We start from the raw sequence: 18,320 nt of genomic DNA, 5'->3' as shown, positions 1-18,320 counted from the left end.
TGAGAAATGTGTTGAATATGAAAATGTTACTGAATGGGAGTATTCTTGATTTCTATAAGTCTGAGGTGCAGAGAGTAAAGGCACTGAAAGTGATTTGTTCCCAGTCAGGGTAAAAACTGACTGATATGAGCCCTGAGAGTCTGAAAGTGCTGTGTTTAAAGATGTAGAAGCAGCTGAGGTCAAGATTGTAGGTTTAAAGAGTCGGGCACTGCTGTATTGTTGACATTCAGAGATGATGCAGTTAAAGTGAGCCTGGGGTACATGAGCTATCATATTAGGCAAATACCAGCAGCCTCCATTGTGATGCAGCGTTTTGGTCCTGTAGCAGCAGTGTGCAGTATTTTCTTTAACAAGTAAAAAATAAAAGTATAAATCTGTAAGTTTGGTCAGCAGCTGTGGTTCCAGAGGAGATCTTTGGGGTTAGACCAGGATCTCTGAGTTTAGGGTTTCACTACAGTTAAATACAGTATCTCCATAAATTCACAAAGTTGCACAGTAAATGGTGGGAAATAACACCAACAACTATATAGTGTATTATGAAGTACTACAAAACAACAACAAAGTAAAACCCCTGCACTCTGGTGTTTCATTGGCTACTTTAAATAAAGGGATATCAAGTATTACTCTGACAGTGTCCTCAGCATCTGTAGCCCACTACATCCCAGATGGTCTCAGTAAACTGAGGACTCATCATCTCCATCCACAAACATAAGTGTGCAGTCTTCTGGGTTGTGACACTTCTCACATGCTAAACTGCTCCGAAAGTCTTTTTTATAAATCTTCTTTCATTTGGAAACATTTTGACTCGTCTCGACTTATAACATCGACTTATTGATCACAGTCCTGTCAAAGCAGATCATCAGCAGATTCATTATAATTAAGCTGTTGAATGATCAGCTCATAAAAGTTATGTTCATGTTTTCAGTGTTTTCTCCATCCAAGCTCATCCCAAAGTCCAGACATGCAGGTGATTAGGAAAGACATCTGATCTGAATGTGCTGCTGACTCTTTGAATATTGTGATTTCCTGATGACCAGGAGAAAAATGTCTGGAAAACATGCAGAACGTTTAGAATGAAGTAGGCTGTGGAAATGTGCAGTCAATGAAGGTTATAGTAGGAGACACCTGGTCCTGGTCAGATGAACCACTTTAACTGGCTCCTTTCTTTTTAGCCCACAATGATCATTTTGATCTGTTTTATTCTCATTATTTTAAATGGACTCAAAAGGACCAGTATAGCAGTAAAAAAAAAAAGCACAATGGCTGTAAACAATAAAGTTCACAGATTAAATTAAGACATCAGCCTAAAGAGCAACATAACAATGATGTCACATAAAAGAAGCAATTATGAAACTTTGACTGTAAACTACAGATCTGCTAAAATAATAAATCAGACAATTTGATAAGTATATTATAACAAGATGTTGAAATGTATGTTATTTATACAGCAGTTTAACCTGAAAAGAGGACGTTACTCTCAAGTGGTGAGGGATTATTTACAGGTAACATTTAGTGGACAAAAAAGGTGTGTGGATAAACTTCACACATGCATTCCTGGGATTACTGTTCCAGAGTAATGCAATAAGAAACCAGCAGGTGGCAGCAGTGTGCTGGTTGGCACTGTCTCGTCACAGCAAGAAGGTCCTGACTGGGTTTTCCCCGGGCCTGCGTGGCCCCTCTCCGGGAACTCCAGCTGCCTCCCACAGCCCAAGGACCTGGATGTTAGATTAACTGGTAATTTTAAAGTGGTCGTAGGTGTGAATGTGAGCCTGAATGCTTGTGTGTCTCTGTCTGATAGTCATATGACACAACTGTGACTTGTCCAGGTGTACACTGCTTCTGGATTGAGGAGTAATAATATTTTTAAAAACAAACAGACAAAGAAAGCAGAGCTGCACCTCGCAGTTTGTATTGATGATGATTTTGGACACAGCTGTGTTTTGTTCTTTTAGAAAAGCCACATCTGGGACAAGCACAAATGTAAAGGCAGCCAGTGATGCCTCAACATCTTTAAAACTCAAGCCTGCATCATCAACTCACAGAGCTCTGGACACAAATGTCTGCTGGGACCTAACCAACTTGTTTTGATGACCAGGCCTTTATTCTTTCTTCAATAATAAGAAATAGTAATAATGTGTACGAGTACTTCTAAATGGAGAGCACCGCGTCTTATTGAAAAAATAAAAGGTAACATCACAATATGGCTTCAATAAAAACTTAAAAGCAGCCAATCATGAAGCCAAGAGTTCTGTGGTCCACTTCCAAACCAGAAAATCTAATCAAGCACAAACAATCTTAAATCTTTACGCTGATTAAAATATAAGAGAAAGTGAAGTCAAGGTTAAATTTATTTATATATGTTTAAAACAACAGAGCAGCGCTCTACATTTAAAATACATAACCTTAAAAAAAGTAAAATGTTAAATCCAGAAAAAGTGAGAACAGCAAAAAACATTAAAATAAAATTAAATAAAAAATAAAATTCACAGCATCTGACAGTATCTGACATCAAATGAATCATGATGCAGCCAGAGCTTTTTCATGTTTTTATAACAAATAATTCATTTTTACATGATGCAGATCTTTAAACCCAGACAGTAAACGTATTTGTTGGTGTTCATACCAGCACTAATGTGACTCTGCTGACTTTAAGTTGTTGCTTTCAGGTATTAAAAATCACAGACTTCAAACTTTTTTCTCACTTGCTACTGGAACAGGATACATTCAAAATTTTATATTAAAGCTTAAAAATGACTAAAAAATATCAGCTGCATATAAAGAGCATGGATCTGAAACAGGACACACCTCTGTGTGCTTTATGCTAAAACACAGTACCAAATCTATATCATATTATTATTCAATATCATCTTCATAAACACTAAAGACTGAGTGTGTCTGATATTTGGGCAGCAGAGGAGCAACAGTGGATTCATTAAAAGCTTCTTTTTGCTGCTGCAGCTCTCCTCACTGACCTGTAAAACAAACACACAAAGAACACAAATGTCCAAGTTACAGGATGTTCGCCATTTAATAACTTGAAGAATAACTCATCCTGCATGGCAGCATAATTACCAGGAAAGCTTCCTGATGTGACTTCAGAATAAACTGCTGCATCAGCTGCAGGACTTGATTTTCCTGTGAGTGGAAAGAAGATTTTAAGACCAGATAAACATGTTGAACAACATTCACTGGAGGTGATGGCAGACTTTGTTTACCTGCTTTCTTCTTGGCTTTTTCTTTTTTGGGGTGTTTGACCTCAGCATACATCAGACTGTCCTCTAAAAGAGAAGTCAGAGCTCAGGATACATTTGATCAGCAGGTATATGACACAGAGCTGTTGGACGTAGAGGTGGATTTAAACTCTGCAGATTTGTCAGCTGCAGCCATTAACAGCATTAATGCTACGCTCCCCTTAATGGTTCTCGCTCTTTGTAGTTTCACTAGATTATTACTTTAGCTGCCAAGTAAAGAACAGACTACTTTAAGTGCTAAGAGCAACATGTAAGAACCATTGACAAGATGTAATACGTCACAAGGTTTCTTTTACTGTTATAAGAAAGTTAACAATTTAGAATTTTGAACACAGGATATTTTATTTAAGCAAATTAGCAAAACGAAAATCTTAATCAACTAGTAATAATCACTTGATTCAGTCACCTGAATTTTATCCAAATATAACTAATCTACTCAGTGCTATCGCTGCTTTCAGATATAGTGTTGAGGTGAGGAGAGGGGTAATCAGTGCTGCACTCCTCTCCATCCTGTGCATGAAAGTCCAAATGAGGAAGCAGTAACACGGTACAAAGTCTTCCAACTCTTTTGTGAGACAAAAAAAAAGATCATTTCAGTTCATAAGTCCACAGTGATTGGGCAACTGACACTTTTGACTGTGAACTCCACAGTGCTTTCTTCTGATGTTACTCATCTTTAGCAAACTACATAAAGAACCTCGAACCTTCCCAAACAGCTCCGTTTATACTCATGTGCTCGTCTGCATCACTCCCTTCTTTCATCCCTTACTTATATTTTATATGCCCTACATCTATTCCACATACACACACGTTTCCATCCTATTGGCACATCTGATATTTTCCTGTATAAAAAAGCCAGCTTAAAAAGTGCTCTGCTCTGCCTCCAGTGATCGAGCACACTCAGATTATGTGTTTTATTTGATGGTGTTTGGTTTTGTGATCAGTGGTCTAGTTCAGAAGCTCTGGATGCTGTGATTCAGTAAATCCAGCTGAAAAGTGGACTTTTTTCTTTGATCAAAGGCAACCCTTAGATTAGAGATTAACCTGTGATCTGATGAAGAGACTGAACTCAAACTGTGGAAGAAGTTGTTTTGAGTTCTTTGCAAAACTTCTGACCTGCTGTGTTTTCTGAATCACTCAATAAATTTGTTCTCCAGTGTGTCTGTGTTTGAGTGCTTTGAATGACCACAACAACACAACAACACATCATGTTAAACAAATACACCTGATTTAATGACTAACCCACCAAAACCCTAAATGACTGCAGATTAACTCTGCTGATGTGTAGCAGCTCAGCTTGGTAAGTGAATAACTAAACTCCATGTTGACCTATAATTAGCTGCAACATAATGAAATGACACATTTCAGTACAAACACTGAATGAGACTGTTGTGTCTGTACCTGCAGCTCCCGTCTTCACCTCAGAGTAAACAGCACTCTGCTCTGGTTTATGATGCTTCCCTGTGAAGATGATCAGATTATTTATCATGAGAAAAAAATTAACTGTTAATTTTTTTAAATATTTATTTATTTTATTTTACATTACATTTACATTTAATTGCACATGTTTTATGTACTTACTCTTCTTTTCAAAGTTTTTAAGTTCAATAAGAGAGTATGTGACATCTTGATGGTCATCTGATCCTGAAATGTTCATATTTTAGTTACAGGATTGTAAACATTTCACATGGAAATAATTTTATTAAATCAAAAGTAAATTTCTTCTCTAAATTCTCTGTGTTTTTCAACAAATATACTGCACCATTTCTGTTGTCTTCAACCAGCGTAACTGAGTCATAGATGTGATTGGTACCTAAAAAAAGATGAACCAGAGTCACATTAATCATTTTAATAAAAACCTAAAGGAAGTTTAAATAATTCTGTTTAAGTCAAAACCAGGACTGTAAGATGTTTTCAGACAATAAAATCATAATGTTGTTACTGTTTGTGCTCTTCTGATGTGAAACAATAACGTTATGGATTTTTTTCAGTCGTTAAAGATACAATCAGGTTTGTAAAATTATTTTTCTTTCTCATTTAATGTGTCAATTTACTGTTTGGATGTTTGTCCAGCTGGATTTTGACAAATATTTTCTTAAAAGCTGCTGAACACAAAGTTAATCTAAAAACTGTTACTGTTAATGAAGACAAATAAACGTCAATATTAATGATGATAATAAAGATCGGTTTAAATGCTGACCATGTTGAAGAGAGTTGTACTCATGAGTTTCATTCTGGTTGACTCCATGATTTGTGGAGGAGCCCGGACTGTGACTCTCAGACTGGATCGACCTAAAACAGGAAATAAACACAATAAACTCAAAAGTAACTGATGTTTGTTTAAAATAATAATAAAAAGTATTTTACCAACCTGGTAAAGCAGGAATCTGTGAAAGAGACAAATGTTATTACACATGTTTGTCATGTATAAATTGTTCCACTGATATTTAGTGTCATGAGATCAGAATACATGTATATGTGTGAATAATTAAAGTGTATTTAGTAAATAAACTCTGTAATACAGCATGAAAAGAAGAGGCTCTTACACTTGGACTGTCTGCAGCGATACAACAAGAGCAGGAGAATAATAATGAGAGAGACTCCACAAACCAGTCCAACAATCAACCACACAGGAGATGAAGAGCTGTCAGCTCCTGACACAGTTACTGTAACAACAAACAATAATTAATTATTAATAAATAAAACAAACACTGAGAGCACAAATCTCTGCTAAGGCAGCTCACTCTGTTAACAGCATTTACTTTTAAAGGAACAGTATTGTATTTTCAGTGTATTTATTTTGTTTTATTTGTACTGTCAGAAGTTTGTAGTTCAGTAAAAAATAAGTCAAAGGCAGATTTTTTTCAACATGACAAGAAAGGCAGATATGAAATGTAAAAGTGAGGTCAGAGGTCAAACGTAACATGATATTTTAAATCTTTATACAGTACTTTCTATATGTTGACAAGACACAATGCCTTTGTAAGAATCATAGTTTCTATGTTATAAGGATTTTTTTTAGTCATAAAGTTGACCTTGAAGACCTCGGTGGCTGTAAGCCAAATGTTAATGGATAGTTAACATGACTGCAGCTCGTCAGTGAGGTAACCAGGCAGGTCTGCTGGGATCCTTTCTAGGAAAATAAGATTTGTATGCTAACAGATTTTCCCCTTGTTTCAGTTTCTTCCTGCTTCAAGATTCGTTTTCATGCCATCATTCACCTCCAGTCAGACGCCTGCCACCTTGGATCATTACCCCCCTATTCACCACCACTGCTGCCCCCTCGGAGCCTCTTCCTCACTTGCCTGCCTGCCTTCAGCAGTTTCCACAGACCTCTGCCTCATCCTTTACCCCCAGCTAGTCTGGACTCCAATAAGGCATTGTTGCAGCCACTTTATGAACACTCTCTGTCTTGTCACATATCCTCTCAGATTTCCTGCCCTACTGCTCTCTCCTCTCCCACAGATCTGCCGCCTGACTGATTACATCCTCTGCTGTTTTCACCTGAGTCCCTCACATGAGTCCTGAATCACAACAATATAGAGATATTACATAATAGGTTTATAAAGTTCTGACTAAATAGACCCAGGTGGCTTCAAAACATTAAGAGATAATATGATGTTATTTCTCAAGCATGAAATCCATTAAAATCCATCAAATGTTTTGATCCTGCTCACCTTTAACTGACATCCAGCTCTGTGCTGACTCTCTTCCTGAGTACTGACACTTGTAGAAACCTTCATCAGACTTTGACACTGCAGAGATCTTCAGCTCCCCTCGGGTATCATTTTGAATAAGTTTGTCATTGTGATAGAAAAACACATTGGAAAGTATTTTTTGTGTTTTCAAACTGCAGCTCAGACTAACAGAAGCTCCCTCAGTCACAGGAAGAACAGGACTCACCAGGATAGGACCATCATCATCATAATAATAATCTGTGAAAATAAAACAAACATATTGTTTCAGTCAGACCAGCTGATGCAAACCTTTTAGAAAAAGCTGTGAGTCGTGTCTCATGATCTACATGCAGACCTGGTTTTCTGAGTGATTATGAGGACTGGAAATATAGTTGGGATGTTCCGTGCAGGAGTCAAATTATTGACGGTGACATTATTGAATGGTTAAAGGTGAAATTGTAAATGTTTGTAGGTTTGTGTTATTTTGCATGACGTGTTTCCCAAATTTCTCTGAATTGAGACATTAAAGGTTCATCTAATCTGATGACAGAGATGTTGAGCTTTTTTGAGTTTTATTCTGACAGAGAAAATAAAAAATACTGTTGGCAAATTATGACAAACTGGATTATGAAAGGATGAAGAGAAATTAGACCAACATCCAAGAATATTTTGATGCTTCTTTGGCTGAAATTGTCTGAAATTCTCAGTTTTGTTTGTTTTGCCACATAGAATTACTTCACATACAGCAAAGCTGAGACAAATGTTCATGTGACGTCTAAATGATTCAAATCCAAGAAGTAAATGTATAATAACATACTCTGTACAGTGATGTTGACTGCACTGCTGAACTCTCCTGATCCAGACTCACACCAGTACACTCCAGTATCTGACTCTGATGTGTTGATGTTACATGTGGATCCAGTCATTCTGCTACAGTCAGAGAGTCGGCCGTCCTCAGAGAACTTCCTCACTCTCCACTCAGTGAAGTTTCCCTCACAGGTCAGTGAGACAGAGTCAGAGGTGAAGTGTTGCACTCTGTCAGGACTCACTGTGAGAGACGCTGCTGAATGAACATCTGGAAACAACATGCAGTGAAGAGACAAAGCTCACAGATGTTAGGATTCAAAATATCACAGTGAAAATATTCGTTTGAAGCTTTTGTTTTGAAGATCAAATTTAATAGTTCAATATGATAAAGTGTTTGTTTGGTGAGACAACACTGAGTCTGACAACAAGCCCTGAATCACACAGACAGTCAAATCAATGGAAAACAAAGGAGCGAATACTGACATGTTTAAGATGATCTAACCCACATGCTTTATCTGCTGGCAGCTCATGTAGAGCTTGGTACACGTCATGTGACATCATGAGCTTTGAGTCATCACTCTCAGCATCATCCACCTGATACAGATCACTCTGAACACACTTCAGTCATTTGCTGTAATGTTTCTGTCATAATTCTGTGATATTGTCTGTTTCACAGATTCCTTCTACAGTGAGATATTTTGCAGCAGCAGGACCAAAACTAAAAACCTTTGAAGTATATTTTAAATGAACAATAACAGCAGCTGTTATTTGTGACGTCTTCTTCTAGCGTCCATCTGTAGTCAGTGTTTGTCTTGTATTTGTCAGAGCTGTTAACCTGCCTGCTGACATCTTTGTTTCTTTATTAACTATATTTGACTTTTTTATCTGAACACCTACCTGAGCACTAAACAAAGAGTCTTAACTGTGTAAATCCTGTCTGTGCACTAAGTAAAAATAATCAGTACAAACAGAAACATGACTTTAAGTATCAAAGTAAAAGTATTCAAAGAGAAAACATTTAAAACCTCATAGATGTCTTTTGTTTTTCACGTTATCACATTAAATAAAACTGAAAAATAAGAAAAGGAAAATAAATTCAGTTTGGTTTGATCACAGAGAGAAAGGAAAATATTAAGTTCAGTTCTTCTTTTGTGGAGTTTTAAAATAAACGAAGATAAATGGTTGTCATGGAGATGAGATTTTAATGGTCTAAATCTTGGTGAATATAAATGATGACCTAACATGAGCTCATAAAAAGGACAGAGAAACAAACTGACCTGCAGACCAGACAAACTTTGGTTGACTGTGATCAGTGTGATACTCTGGGTCTCCTCTTCCAGCTCTGCACACATATCCTGCTGTGTGTGTCTGTCCATGAATGATGTAGGAGTTGTTTGCAGTCCCACTGCCATCAGGTAGCAGCTTATAACTGTAGGATTTCTCTGATAGATCAGGAACAGCTTTATACCAGTAGAAGCTCCATCCTGCAGACGGATGTTCAACCTCACAGTTCAGAGTTACTGAGGCTCCAGGACTCAGCCATGATGGAGACACAGTGAGGACAGGACGGGGTTTATCTGTTCAACAAAGATTTTCTCTCAGTGAACATGTAATACAGTCTCTGAACAGTGAGCTCAGTTCATACAAAGAATAATAATCTGTCTATATGAACAGAAACACATTTTACAAAGTGTTCAAACAGCTTAAAGCAAATATGACTTACTGTCAGAAACTGTCAGTGTGACTGAATCACTCCACTCTGTTGTTTCACGCTGTGAACTTTTCATTCTGCCCTTACAGCGATAGTTGAATGATGATCATTCAAATTCAGCTTATCTTCGCTCAAAATAAATTTCTCTTCAAAATGCAACACCTGCACTTGCAAAACATTTTTAGGTGCGCTTAAAATAGTGGCACAAAAATAACGCCATAGCTTACATGTGAGCTTTTAACTAACTCACCATTTGAGACACTTTTCATGGTTTATTTGATTTGCACTGAAATGTATTTTTGTCGTTGGTATATTGGCATTAACCAGACCGAAAAGCAGCGCACATTTCAGTGCTTTATTTCATTGCTTTTTTTTTTTAAACCACGTTATTAAATTAATGCATGTAAGGTGAACTAGCAAACAACGTCGTAGTTACATGCGGCTGTCTTCTTGTTTGATGGCAGATACTCCCTTCACCCTGGCCAAAAAGGCTAAAATGACCAAAGAAAAAGTGGATGAAATTCATAGGACAGTGAGAAAATATATAGTCAAAAATCTCCATCCATTTTCAACAGTGGAGTCACCATAAAAAAAAAACTGCTAAAAATAAAAATATAAGAGATTTTTGGACAAAGTTTGTGTTCTTCATTCTTTAAGCACCGGCACAGTTTGAAAAGTAACTGTTTGGCCTTCTTTGATGACTTGAACTTTATTAGATTTTATTTTACACCAATATATTAATAACTAACCTTGTATTGTGGATGGATTATCTCAGTTGTTCTCCTGACTGAAGTTTGGTCCGTTCGCAGCATCCTGCCATGCGATTGCATTTATTCCTGACCATCGGGAACCCTCCCGTTAATTTTTATCAGTGGAAAAAGGTTAGCGGCTATCCTTCACCTTTACTGTGGTTATGTTATGCTAACATAGCTGTGTTGCTAGCGATCGTGTAGCACATAATTATATACCAGCTAGTCCAGCTTCAGTAACTTCATTTATGTTAGAAGTGATAGCAGAGCTGTGTATTTTCATTTTTTCTGAAATCTCTCAGTCAGAACATGCTATATCATGTTTAGGTGGAAAATACTGAGCTAACTTCCTGCTAACTTCTAACTTCGTTAAATTTAATAAATTTTGTTTTCATCAATGCCTGGATGTTAAACGTAACTGTTACACCTGGTAAAGCAGTAACACTGATCATTTTATTAAAGGTGATACAATTTAGACAGTTTTTAACTCTCAGTGATGCTGCAGGGTTCGTTTGACTTTGGGACCTGAAGTGGACGGAGGTTTGGAACCAGATTATTCTGCGAGTTTCCCGACTACGGCAGTAATGCTCCAACAATCCACCAAGCAATGCGGCTTCGTAGCTTACCATTTTTTGACAGATTTTTGAGCGCTGTGGACCACATAAAATCGGTTCAAGGTCAGTAAGCATAGCCAGAATTCATATATAAGGCACACTCTCGATTTTTGAGAAAATTAAAGGATTTTAAGTGTGCATTATAGTGTGGAAAATACACTATACAGAAGAAAATAATGTATTGCGATATATATCGTTACTGCACATGCTTCAAATTATACCATGATATGGACTTTTGTCCATATCTCCCAGTCCTAACCTGAATTAACAGACCCGTGTGTTCTGACAAACCATCCTACTTTGACAAACCGTCCTATCGTAAGTAGTTTATGCACATTTCTGCTGTCACAGAGTAATTCCAGCACAAATTTAAGTTGTTATGACGGTTTGCCACTTAACTTTGCCCATCAGAGTATGCTTGTAGCTCATTACTATAAAGCCAGGACGGTTTGCCATTTCATTTTACCAATGATTTCCTTTCCGATCCGATACCAAGTAAAATTCAGGGCGATATTGACGATACTGATCCGATACTGATACTTTGTGCAAAAACTTAATGTTTCATTGTATTTCATAATACAATATTTAATTGTATTATGTAATTGTAATAATAATATAAAGATATAGCTTTATAATGATTACAGGACATCAGACTACTTGTACTTACTACTTAATATTGCAGAATTATGATATTCTATTATTATTATTATTATATAATTATAAATATGCAGAATAATCATATAAAAATAAAAAAAACTTGAAGTTGTGCGCTATTTGAACATGTTGCCTGCCTGCAGCACTAAAGGACTCCGCAAGAGACGTCTGTCTCGCCCTAGCAGCACCTGTCCCTCTCCTCCTCTTCAGTTTGCCTCAACATACGCTCTTAATATTCTGTGATATGATTTACTCTGAGGTTTTTGACGAGGTTAGTGGTGTTGCCACAAAACCTCACTGTCTTGCCACATGTATCAAATACCGCATCTTGGCTTTTTGTCGAGGTAAAATACATCCATACATGACTCCGTTTACACTCAGCCATTGTTGTGAGTGTGCACGCCAGAGGCTACAACACATTTACACAGCTGTATTTTGCATATGACAATGAAAGGCGTAAGAGGAAGTAGTTCCTCCCAATTTAGACGATCCGAATGATAGTTTCTTTCCACTGTGTTCCTCTTAATGATAAACTACAAATTTACCCCAAAGTACTAATATATTGATATTTTAATATGAGAATCGATTTTAGAACATAAATTACTGGTATCGGAAGAATTGATATTACAATATCGATCCGCACACCACTAATAAAGTTTAAAGCTGGAGGATCTCTATATAAATATCCCACACAAGCTAGGTCCATTAACTTTCGGTAGCTGTTGAAATTATAAAGTTGTGGTATGTCAGTGGTTAGAAATACCATTATTAATTTAGGATTAGTTTAACACAAAGTCAGCTGACCCCGTACTATTGCTGTCAGTCACAGTGCGCAGCATAAAGGCCCGTTCACGCGCTACTAATGCTAAATGCTAACTAAAAGCAAAGGATCCAGAATTTGTTGTGCTGGCCACTGAGCTCTACCTGTACTAAATGCGCCTGCTCCTTGTAGTTTCTATCTTTGACTTTATGTCCTCTACTAGAGTTTGTGGTGTTTTATCTTTAATTGTTTAATAAAAACATGTATCGCTAATTCATAACGAAGAAAGCTTTGTAACTCTCCCCACTAGTGAAGACTGTCATTTCCACAGCACTGCTTTTCCCCCGAGGTCCGCAGCACTGTTGGAAAGGCTCTGGAGGTCCCTGTGTAAGCATGTAAACCTGTGACACAAAAATCACGAAACTGGGACAAACACTGTTTTCCTGTTCTGTAGAGCTGCACAGCAGAGAAGATACTCTGATATGTTCTTTGTCTTCACTGTGAGTAAAAAGCTGCTTTTCATGGTTTTTTGTTGTCAAATTGAAACCAAAATATTTTAGTAAGCAGCACAAAAGAATCAGCTACAAATCTGCAAGACAGTGAGTTTTCACTTATTTTAACAAAATGAATTATCTGTACGGAACATCTTCAACTTACATGATACAGTCAGTCCAGGAACTTTACTCCAATATGTTAACAAATAGTCCCTTCTGCCCCGGCAGCTGTATCCTCCACTGTCAGCCTCAGTAGCTCTGATGATTCTGTATTCACTGGATGTTGGAGGTGTGTTTAACTTGGCAGGACTCCATTCATACGTCCACTGAGCTCCTTCAGCTCCCTGAATCTCACATCTGACAGTGACTGTCTCACCGCTGTATATCTGAGTCCAGGGTGGCTGCAGGGTCACAGTGGGCGTAATGGGAACTGTTCACATAAAAATGATCCAGTTAGAAGAAGAGAAACATAAAAACTCTGCTGTTTATAACATAAGAGTAGAGTCATTGCAAAACAGCTGATTCACAGAGAGACAAGTTAAACATGAAAAAGTCACAACATAAAAGTTTCAAACTGCAACACAATATTTTCAGTAAAATGTTAAAGGTAAAGTCTTTACTTTAGTTTTTGTTTAGATTCCAAAAAAATGACAGATTATTTTTTCACGAGTTGACAGTTTATTAAGAAGACTGGAAGAAATTATGTGAGAAACGTTTTCTAAAAGTTCTGATGAGGTCATCATGTGAAACTGGTGCAGTTGCTGATTGGGACATTGGAGTGTGTCACACTTGTAGTTATTGTATAACAAACAGGTTCTTGTGGCTCTGACTGATTTTCCATGAACTGAACCTTAAACCACTGATCCACTAATGCATCTGTTCTACACTGGAGGTTCTTCTAGCTGTAGTATCATTAAACATATTATGACACTCATGAACACCTTTATTTTTCATTAATTAAAATAAATAAATGCCATTAACAACAATTACAGGAAAGAATCTAAGTGGAACCTGTAATGTAGCAGAACAGTCTCTAATAAAATGAGGTTATATTGTAGTCAAACCTGAAACGTTGAGGAATTAATGTAAAAATGCTAAAAACAAAGGAAGTAACTGATCTGCAGTGATAAACTCCACATGTGCAGCCACGAGGTCAAGATGGGAGCGACTGGGATTATTACATTTGGACTGAAATCTTTTATCAAAATAACAAAATATTTTCCAGATGTTTCACTGAGTGATTATTAAATATCTTTATAATGACATTAAAAGATATTTTAAACTACTTTTGATCCTAAACAACAAAATAAACCTACAGTGCTGTTGAAAGACAAAATGTTTGGTTGAGTTGATGAAACATTGTTCAGTATAAATTAAAATGTCTGAAATATGTCCAACTCACCTATTACTCTCAATGAGGTGCTATAACTCCACTCTGTCCAGGAAGAACTTCTTCTGCCCCGGCAGCTGTATCCTCCACCATCAGACTCAGTAACACTGTTGATTGTATATACACTGGATGTTTCATGTATGTTTTTCTGGCCTCCTCTCCATTCATACGTCCACTGAGCTCTTTCCCCTCCATGAATCTCACATCTGACAGTGACTGTGGTATCTCTGTATATTTCTCCTCCATATATCTGAGGCCAGGATGGCTGCAGGGTCACAGTGGGCTTAGGAGGATCTGTTCAAATAGAAAATATAACATCATCAGACTTATAGAAATATAAAATGATCATTGACGCTTTCCTGGTTTTATTGCTCTTGTTAGTGGTAATCACATTTTTTCATCCCAGTGACAATTTGACTGAAAATCAACAATAAAAAGGTTAAAAAAAAACTCAGATTAAACCTTAAACCTAATTTGCTGATATTTAGAATCTACCAGCAAAGTGACTGGAAACAACCAGGTGTGCACAAATCTAAACTGTGCGACTGAACATCAACACATCAACACACAATATCATGTAAACAACTTCAGTCTCTCAGATTTTACATTGTAAAAAAGAAGTTTTATACTCAAACATCGCACTATTTACTTATTTCTAAATCTTTACATTTGCATATTTATACATTTATGAACATATAATCCAGAGTTGTCATTGGGCTGTTATTCTTCTGCATAACCTGAGACCTTACTTTCCTGTCAGGTATAAAATCCCTAACATATTATACACAATATCCGTTTTACATTAACTGTTTTTAACAAATTAAATTTTTACTTTTCTTTTTCACTGTTATAAATATAAAAATTCCTGCGCTGTCTCATAGTGTAAGGCCCTATTTTCACTTTTTATCATGCTGCTCTAACACAATTTGCTTTGTGGATCAATAAAGTATCTATCTATCAGTATTGACCTGTTTAATATGTATCTATGTTGTAAATTGGCTGTGCTGGATTATTCACTCACATTAAGAACACCATGTAGAAAGAATTTAACGACTGTTACGCCCCTCAAAACAGGAACGCAAAACAACACGGGAAAAGTGTGTAACGCATCAAAAACCACACAGCTGCTGCTGAATTGACGGGGTTTATTTTTACAAAGCTGAAAAAAAGGAAAAGACTCACAATAAACACAGCTGCCAGGAAGCTAAAAGCATCAGGGTCTCCAAGGCCAAAATAACAAACAAAAACTCTCCCCCTTCCTAGAAACAAAACACAGGGTAAAACTTCCCTGATCAAGAAAAGGAAGATGCAATGCCTGACCTTCCTGGCTGTCCACAAAACAGGAGAAAACTGAGTTAAACAAAAGTGGGTTAAACCCCTGCCTGCTTCCACTCTGCTGAAAACTGATGAAAACTCCACATGTGCAACATCTGAGCTGAATAAACTGGGATCATTACATTTGTGTTTCATTTTTCATTAAATTTTCTGAATATGTCTTTCAACTCCACATGCTTCTGTCACAGTCCTGGGTCTGTGAACCAGTGTTTTGGTTTTGTATTACAGTGGTCCCTCCCTCGCTACAATGCAATTCACCTTTCGCGGCCTCGCCAGGACCGCGCGAGTCATTTGGTACCGGGCAGCGAGAGTTGAGACTGGCGTGTGAAATTTATCGTTTTCAGAGTTTTCATTGTCAACTCGGTTTCCCTGGATCTTTTCCTGGTTGTTATGAGTAAATTGTGAGCTTTGCCGGTGTAGCCCGAGAATACCCCGAGATTGCCACAACAGCACTAAAAAGCCTGTTGCCATTTCCGACATCATAACTGCGTGAAGCGGAGTTTTCTGCAGTTACAGCTTCCAAAACAAAATTGCGGAGCAGACTGAGCAAAAGCAACACACTTTAGGTATCACTGTCCCCCATTATGCCCAGGTGGGACCGGCTCGTTGCAGAGAAACAAGCACAGGGCTCTCACTGATTCAGCGTTATGGTGAATTATATATTTTCATGTACTTTAGTTATTTATTTTTTTTGTAGTTTTGTGTCTTATTTTGAAAGAAATATTTACGGGTTACCATAGCCAGTGGCGGTCCTAGCCTGTTTGGCGCCCCGGGCACACACACACACAAAACATATTAAGGATTGTACATTAACATAAAACTGTTGTACACACACACACATATGAAGAGAGAGAGAGTATGCATAGTATGCAAACGGCTACCAAACAGCCATCATAATTCGTCATACAATGAGAACAGGACAAATCAACAATTGACAATGACTAATTAATATTAAAATCTGTAACATAATGTATTGTTTGGAGTTTAATCTGTTACTGTTATTATTTTTACCATTTCTTTTTGGAGCAACTGTAACCCACATAATTTCCTTCGGGATTAATAAAGTATTCTGATTCTGATTGTTTCAGGATGACCTGCCATTATCCTCCTCCTCTTCTTTTCTCTTTTTTCTAAACTGAGGACCTGATGGCTTTGAACTTTTCTTGTCCACCTTCCATTGGTTTTAATTTTGCACTCCAGTATGAACACAAATCCCCCAACTCGAGGATCACCACAACATAACCTAACACACCTACACCTTAGTTCACAGATTCACTTTGTCTAGGGTTTATTTCTGAGATTTCACACAACCCAGGATTCAAATCATGAATACATAATGGGCTTGGATTTACAACATTATGAATGAAATGTGCTCTACTTGGAAGCAGCAGGTCCCCCATCCCCTTTCGACGGGCTGTGTGTGAGACTTTAAATCATCAAACTGTAAATTTTAAATTTTAAATTGTTATTGATCCCTTCACCCCCTATTTTCTTACTCTTCTTATATATATTGTTTGTTTACTTGCACTGCTGTAACTGGAGCCTCGTCGTCTCCTCTCTCTATATACTGGACTGTATGTAGCGGAGATGACAATAAAGTTTACTTTGACTTCAGCAGCAAGCAGGCGCATCGAGGGCTCTCGCGCTCACTTTTCGTGTATAGAATTTCGAAAAAACATCGGTGCAAATTATAAGTCTGTATCATGATGTCTGGTGTTTTCGTGTTTGTTGTTTTGTTTTTATTTTATTTTATTTTGCGAGTTGGTTATTAGATGCTGCTCCAGCCAGCCAGAGAATCCCCCGCGGCCCCGCCCTCTCCTCCCTGTGTCGCAAGCAGCAGGCGCAACTCGCAAACGGAGGGCGCCCCAGCAAATGTACGATAGACGTCGGGGCAGCATGAGTACGAGCAATTTTTTTTTTTTTTTTTCCGCCCCCCACCACGATGCCGCCCCGGGCAACTGCCCGTATCGCCCGTATCTAAAACCGCTACTGACCATAGCGATCAGAGAGCATCAAGGAGAGAGGAGGAGGATCTTACTCTCAATGTTGTTGGCGCATTTGAGGAGGACGCTGCTAATAAAGTTACACAATTACACAGTGAATTCATGTTTATTATTAAATCTACAAAACACCACAGTTTTTGTCTTGGCCGTATCGTTTTAATTTGATGCATTTATCCGTGACACCTTAAAGGCCGGTCCGTGAAAATACTGTCTGACATTATCCGGTCCGTAGAGCAAGAAAGATTGCGATAAAGGACCGCTGCTGTCCAGTACAGAATGTGTTCAGCTTGTCAAATTTACATAAATCTTTGATCGCTAGCAGCGTGACTCTGAAGTGCTGCACTGTGTTTGTAAGTTTTCTCCCCAACAAACACAAAAATGTCGACGAAACGTTTTGCACCGTCAAAGGCAACCGCGGGTGCCTTTGGTTTCATTCTTTAATTTTGGACTTATTTTTCTAGAAGGTTTGAACTTTGAGAGTGTTTAAACAAGAGAGAAAACTGTGAAAATGTTCGTGCCTGTCTGAGAAAAGTGAATAAAGTGTGTAGTGAGGGGTTTAACAACCTTAAAACATCTATAATAATTGTAAAAAATAAAGTTGGATACTTCGCAGGTTTCACCTATCATGGATTATTTTTAGAATTTAACTCCTGACATAAATGAGGGAACACTGTATTTTCTTGTTCCCCAGTCAGTCGTGTCCAGGATTGGGTATCGTCTGATTTCTAGAAGTCGATTCGATTTGAATCTGCGAAATTTTGCCTCAGTCAGAAATATTATAATTCTGATCACTTATCAGTACATATCCATATTTTTTTTTTTATCTATAAAAACAAAGCTGACACTTGTGAGACTTTATCAAAGGTGTGAGCGTC

At 37.6% G+C, this 18,320-nt stretch overlaps 2 protein-coding genes across 2 annotated transcripts in view; both read right to left on the bottom strand.

The window, feature by feature from the left end:
- Window positions 1–18,320, bottom strand: part of LOC118456130 (basement membrane-specific heparan sulfate proteoglycan core protein-like) — a 48,847-nt gene that overhangs the window by 21,773 nt on the left and 8,754 nt on the right. The window contains exons 5-6 of the mRNA XM_087838306.1: window positions 14,120–14,401; window positions 12,881–13,147 (exon numbers count right to left, since the gene is read on the bottom strand). Of these exons, the coding sequence (XP_087694432.1) occupies window positions 12,881–13,147; window positions 14,120–14,401 (549 nt within the window). The remainder of the gene's footprint in view (window positions 1–12,880; window positions 13,148–14,119; window positions 14,402–18,320) is intronic.
- LOC148104244 (low affinity immunoglobulin gamma Fc region receptor III-like) lies at window positions 2,535–8,120 on the bottom strand. Its single transcript, XM_087836952.1, has 11 exons — window positions 7,746–8,120; window positions 6,929–7,186; window positions 5,798–5,917; window positions 5,623–5,638; window positions 5,452–5,543; window positions 5,014–5,064; window positions 4,833–4,895; window positions 4,653–4,712; window positions 3,216–3,278; window positions 3,073–3,135; window positions 2,535–2,972 (listed from the first exon to the last, which is right to left on the bottom strand). The coding sequence occupies exons 1-11, from the start codon at window positions 8,014–8,016 to the stop codon at window positions 2,965–2,967; spliced, it is 1,065 nt and encodes a 354-aa protein (XP_087693078.1). The 5' UTR covers window positions 8,017–8,120; the 3' UTR covers window positions 2,535–2,964.

This window comes from Neolamprologus brichardi, chromosome 3 (assembly GCF_056152115.1).
Source record: "Neolamprologus brichardi isolate AB-2024 chromosome 3, ASM5615211v1, whole genome shotgun sequence".
NCBI classification, from domain to species: domain Eukaryota; kingdom Metazoa; phylum Chordata; class Actinopteri; order Cichliformes; family Cichlidae; genus Neolamprologus; species Neolamprologus brichardi.
Note: the sequence above shows the minus strand (reverse complement) of the source record. Positions and strands in the feature narration are given on the sequence as shown.

Excerpts from the sequence above, each read along its gene's own strand:
- LOC148104244 (XM_087836952.1), bottom strand. The coding sequence starts at position 8,016 with ATGTTGTTTCCAGATGTTCATTCAGCAGCGTCTCTCACAGTGAGTCCT. Across the intron at positions 5,918-6,928 it reads GAGCTGGATGTCAGTTAAAG|TAACTGTGTCAGGAGCTGAC; the intron begins GTGAGCAGGATC and ends TTGTTGTTACAG. Across the intron at positions 4,896-5,013 it reads GGTTGAAGACAACAGAAATG|GATCAGATGACCATCAAGAT; the intron begins GTGCAGTATATT and ends TGAACATTTCAG.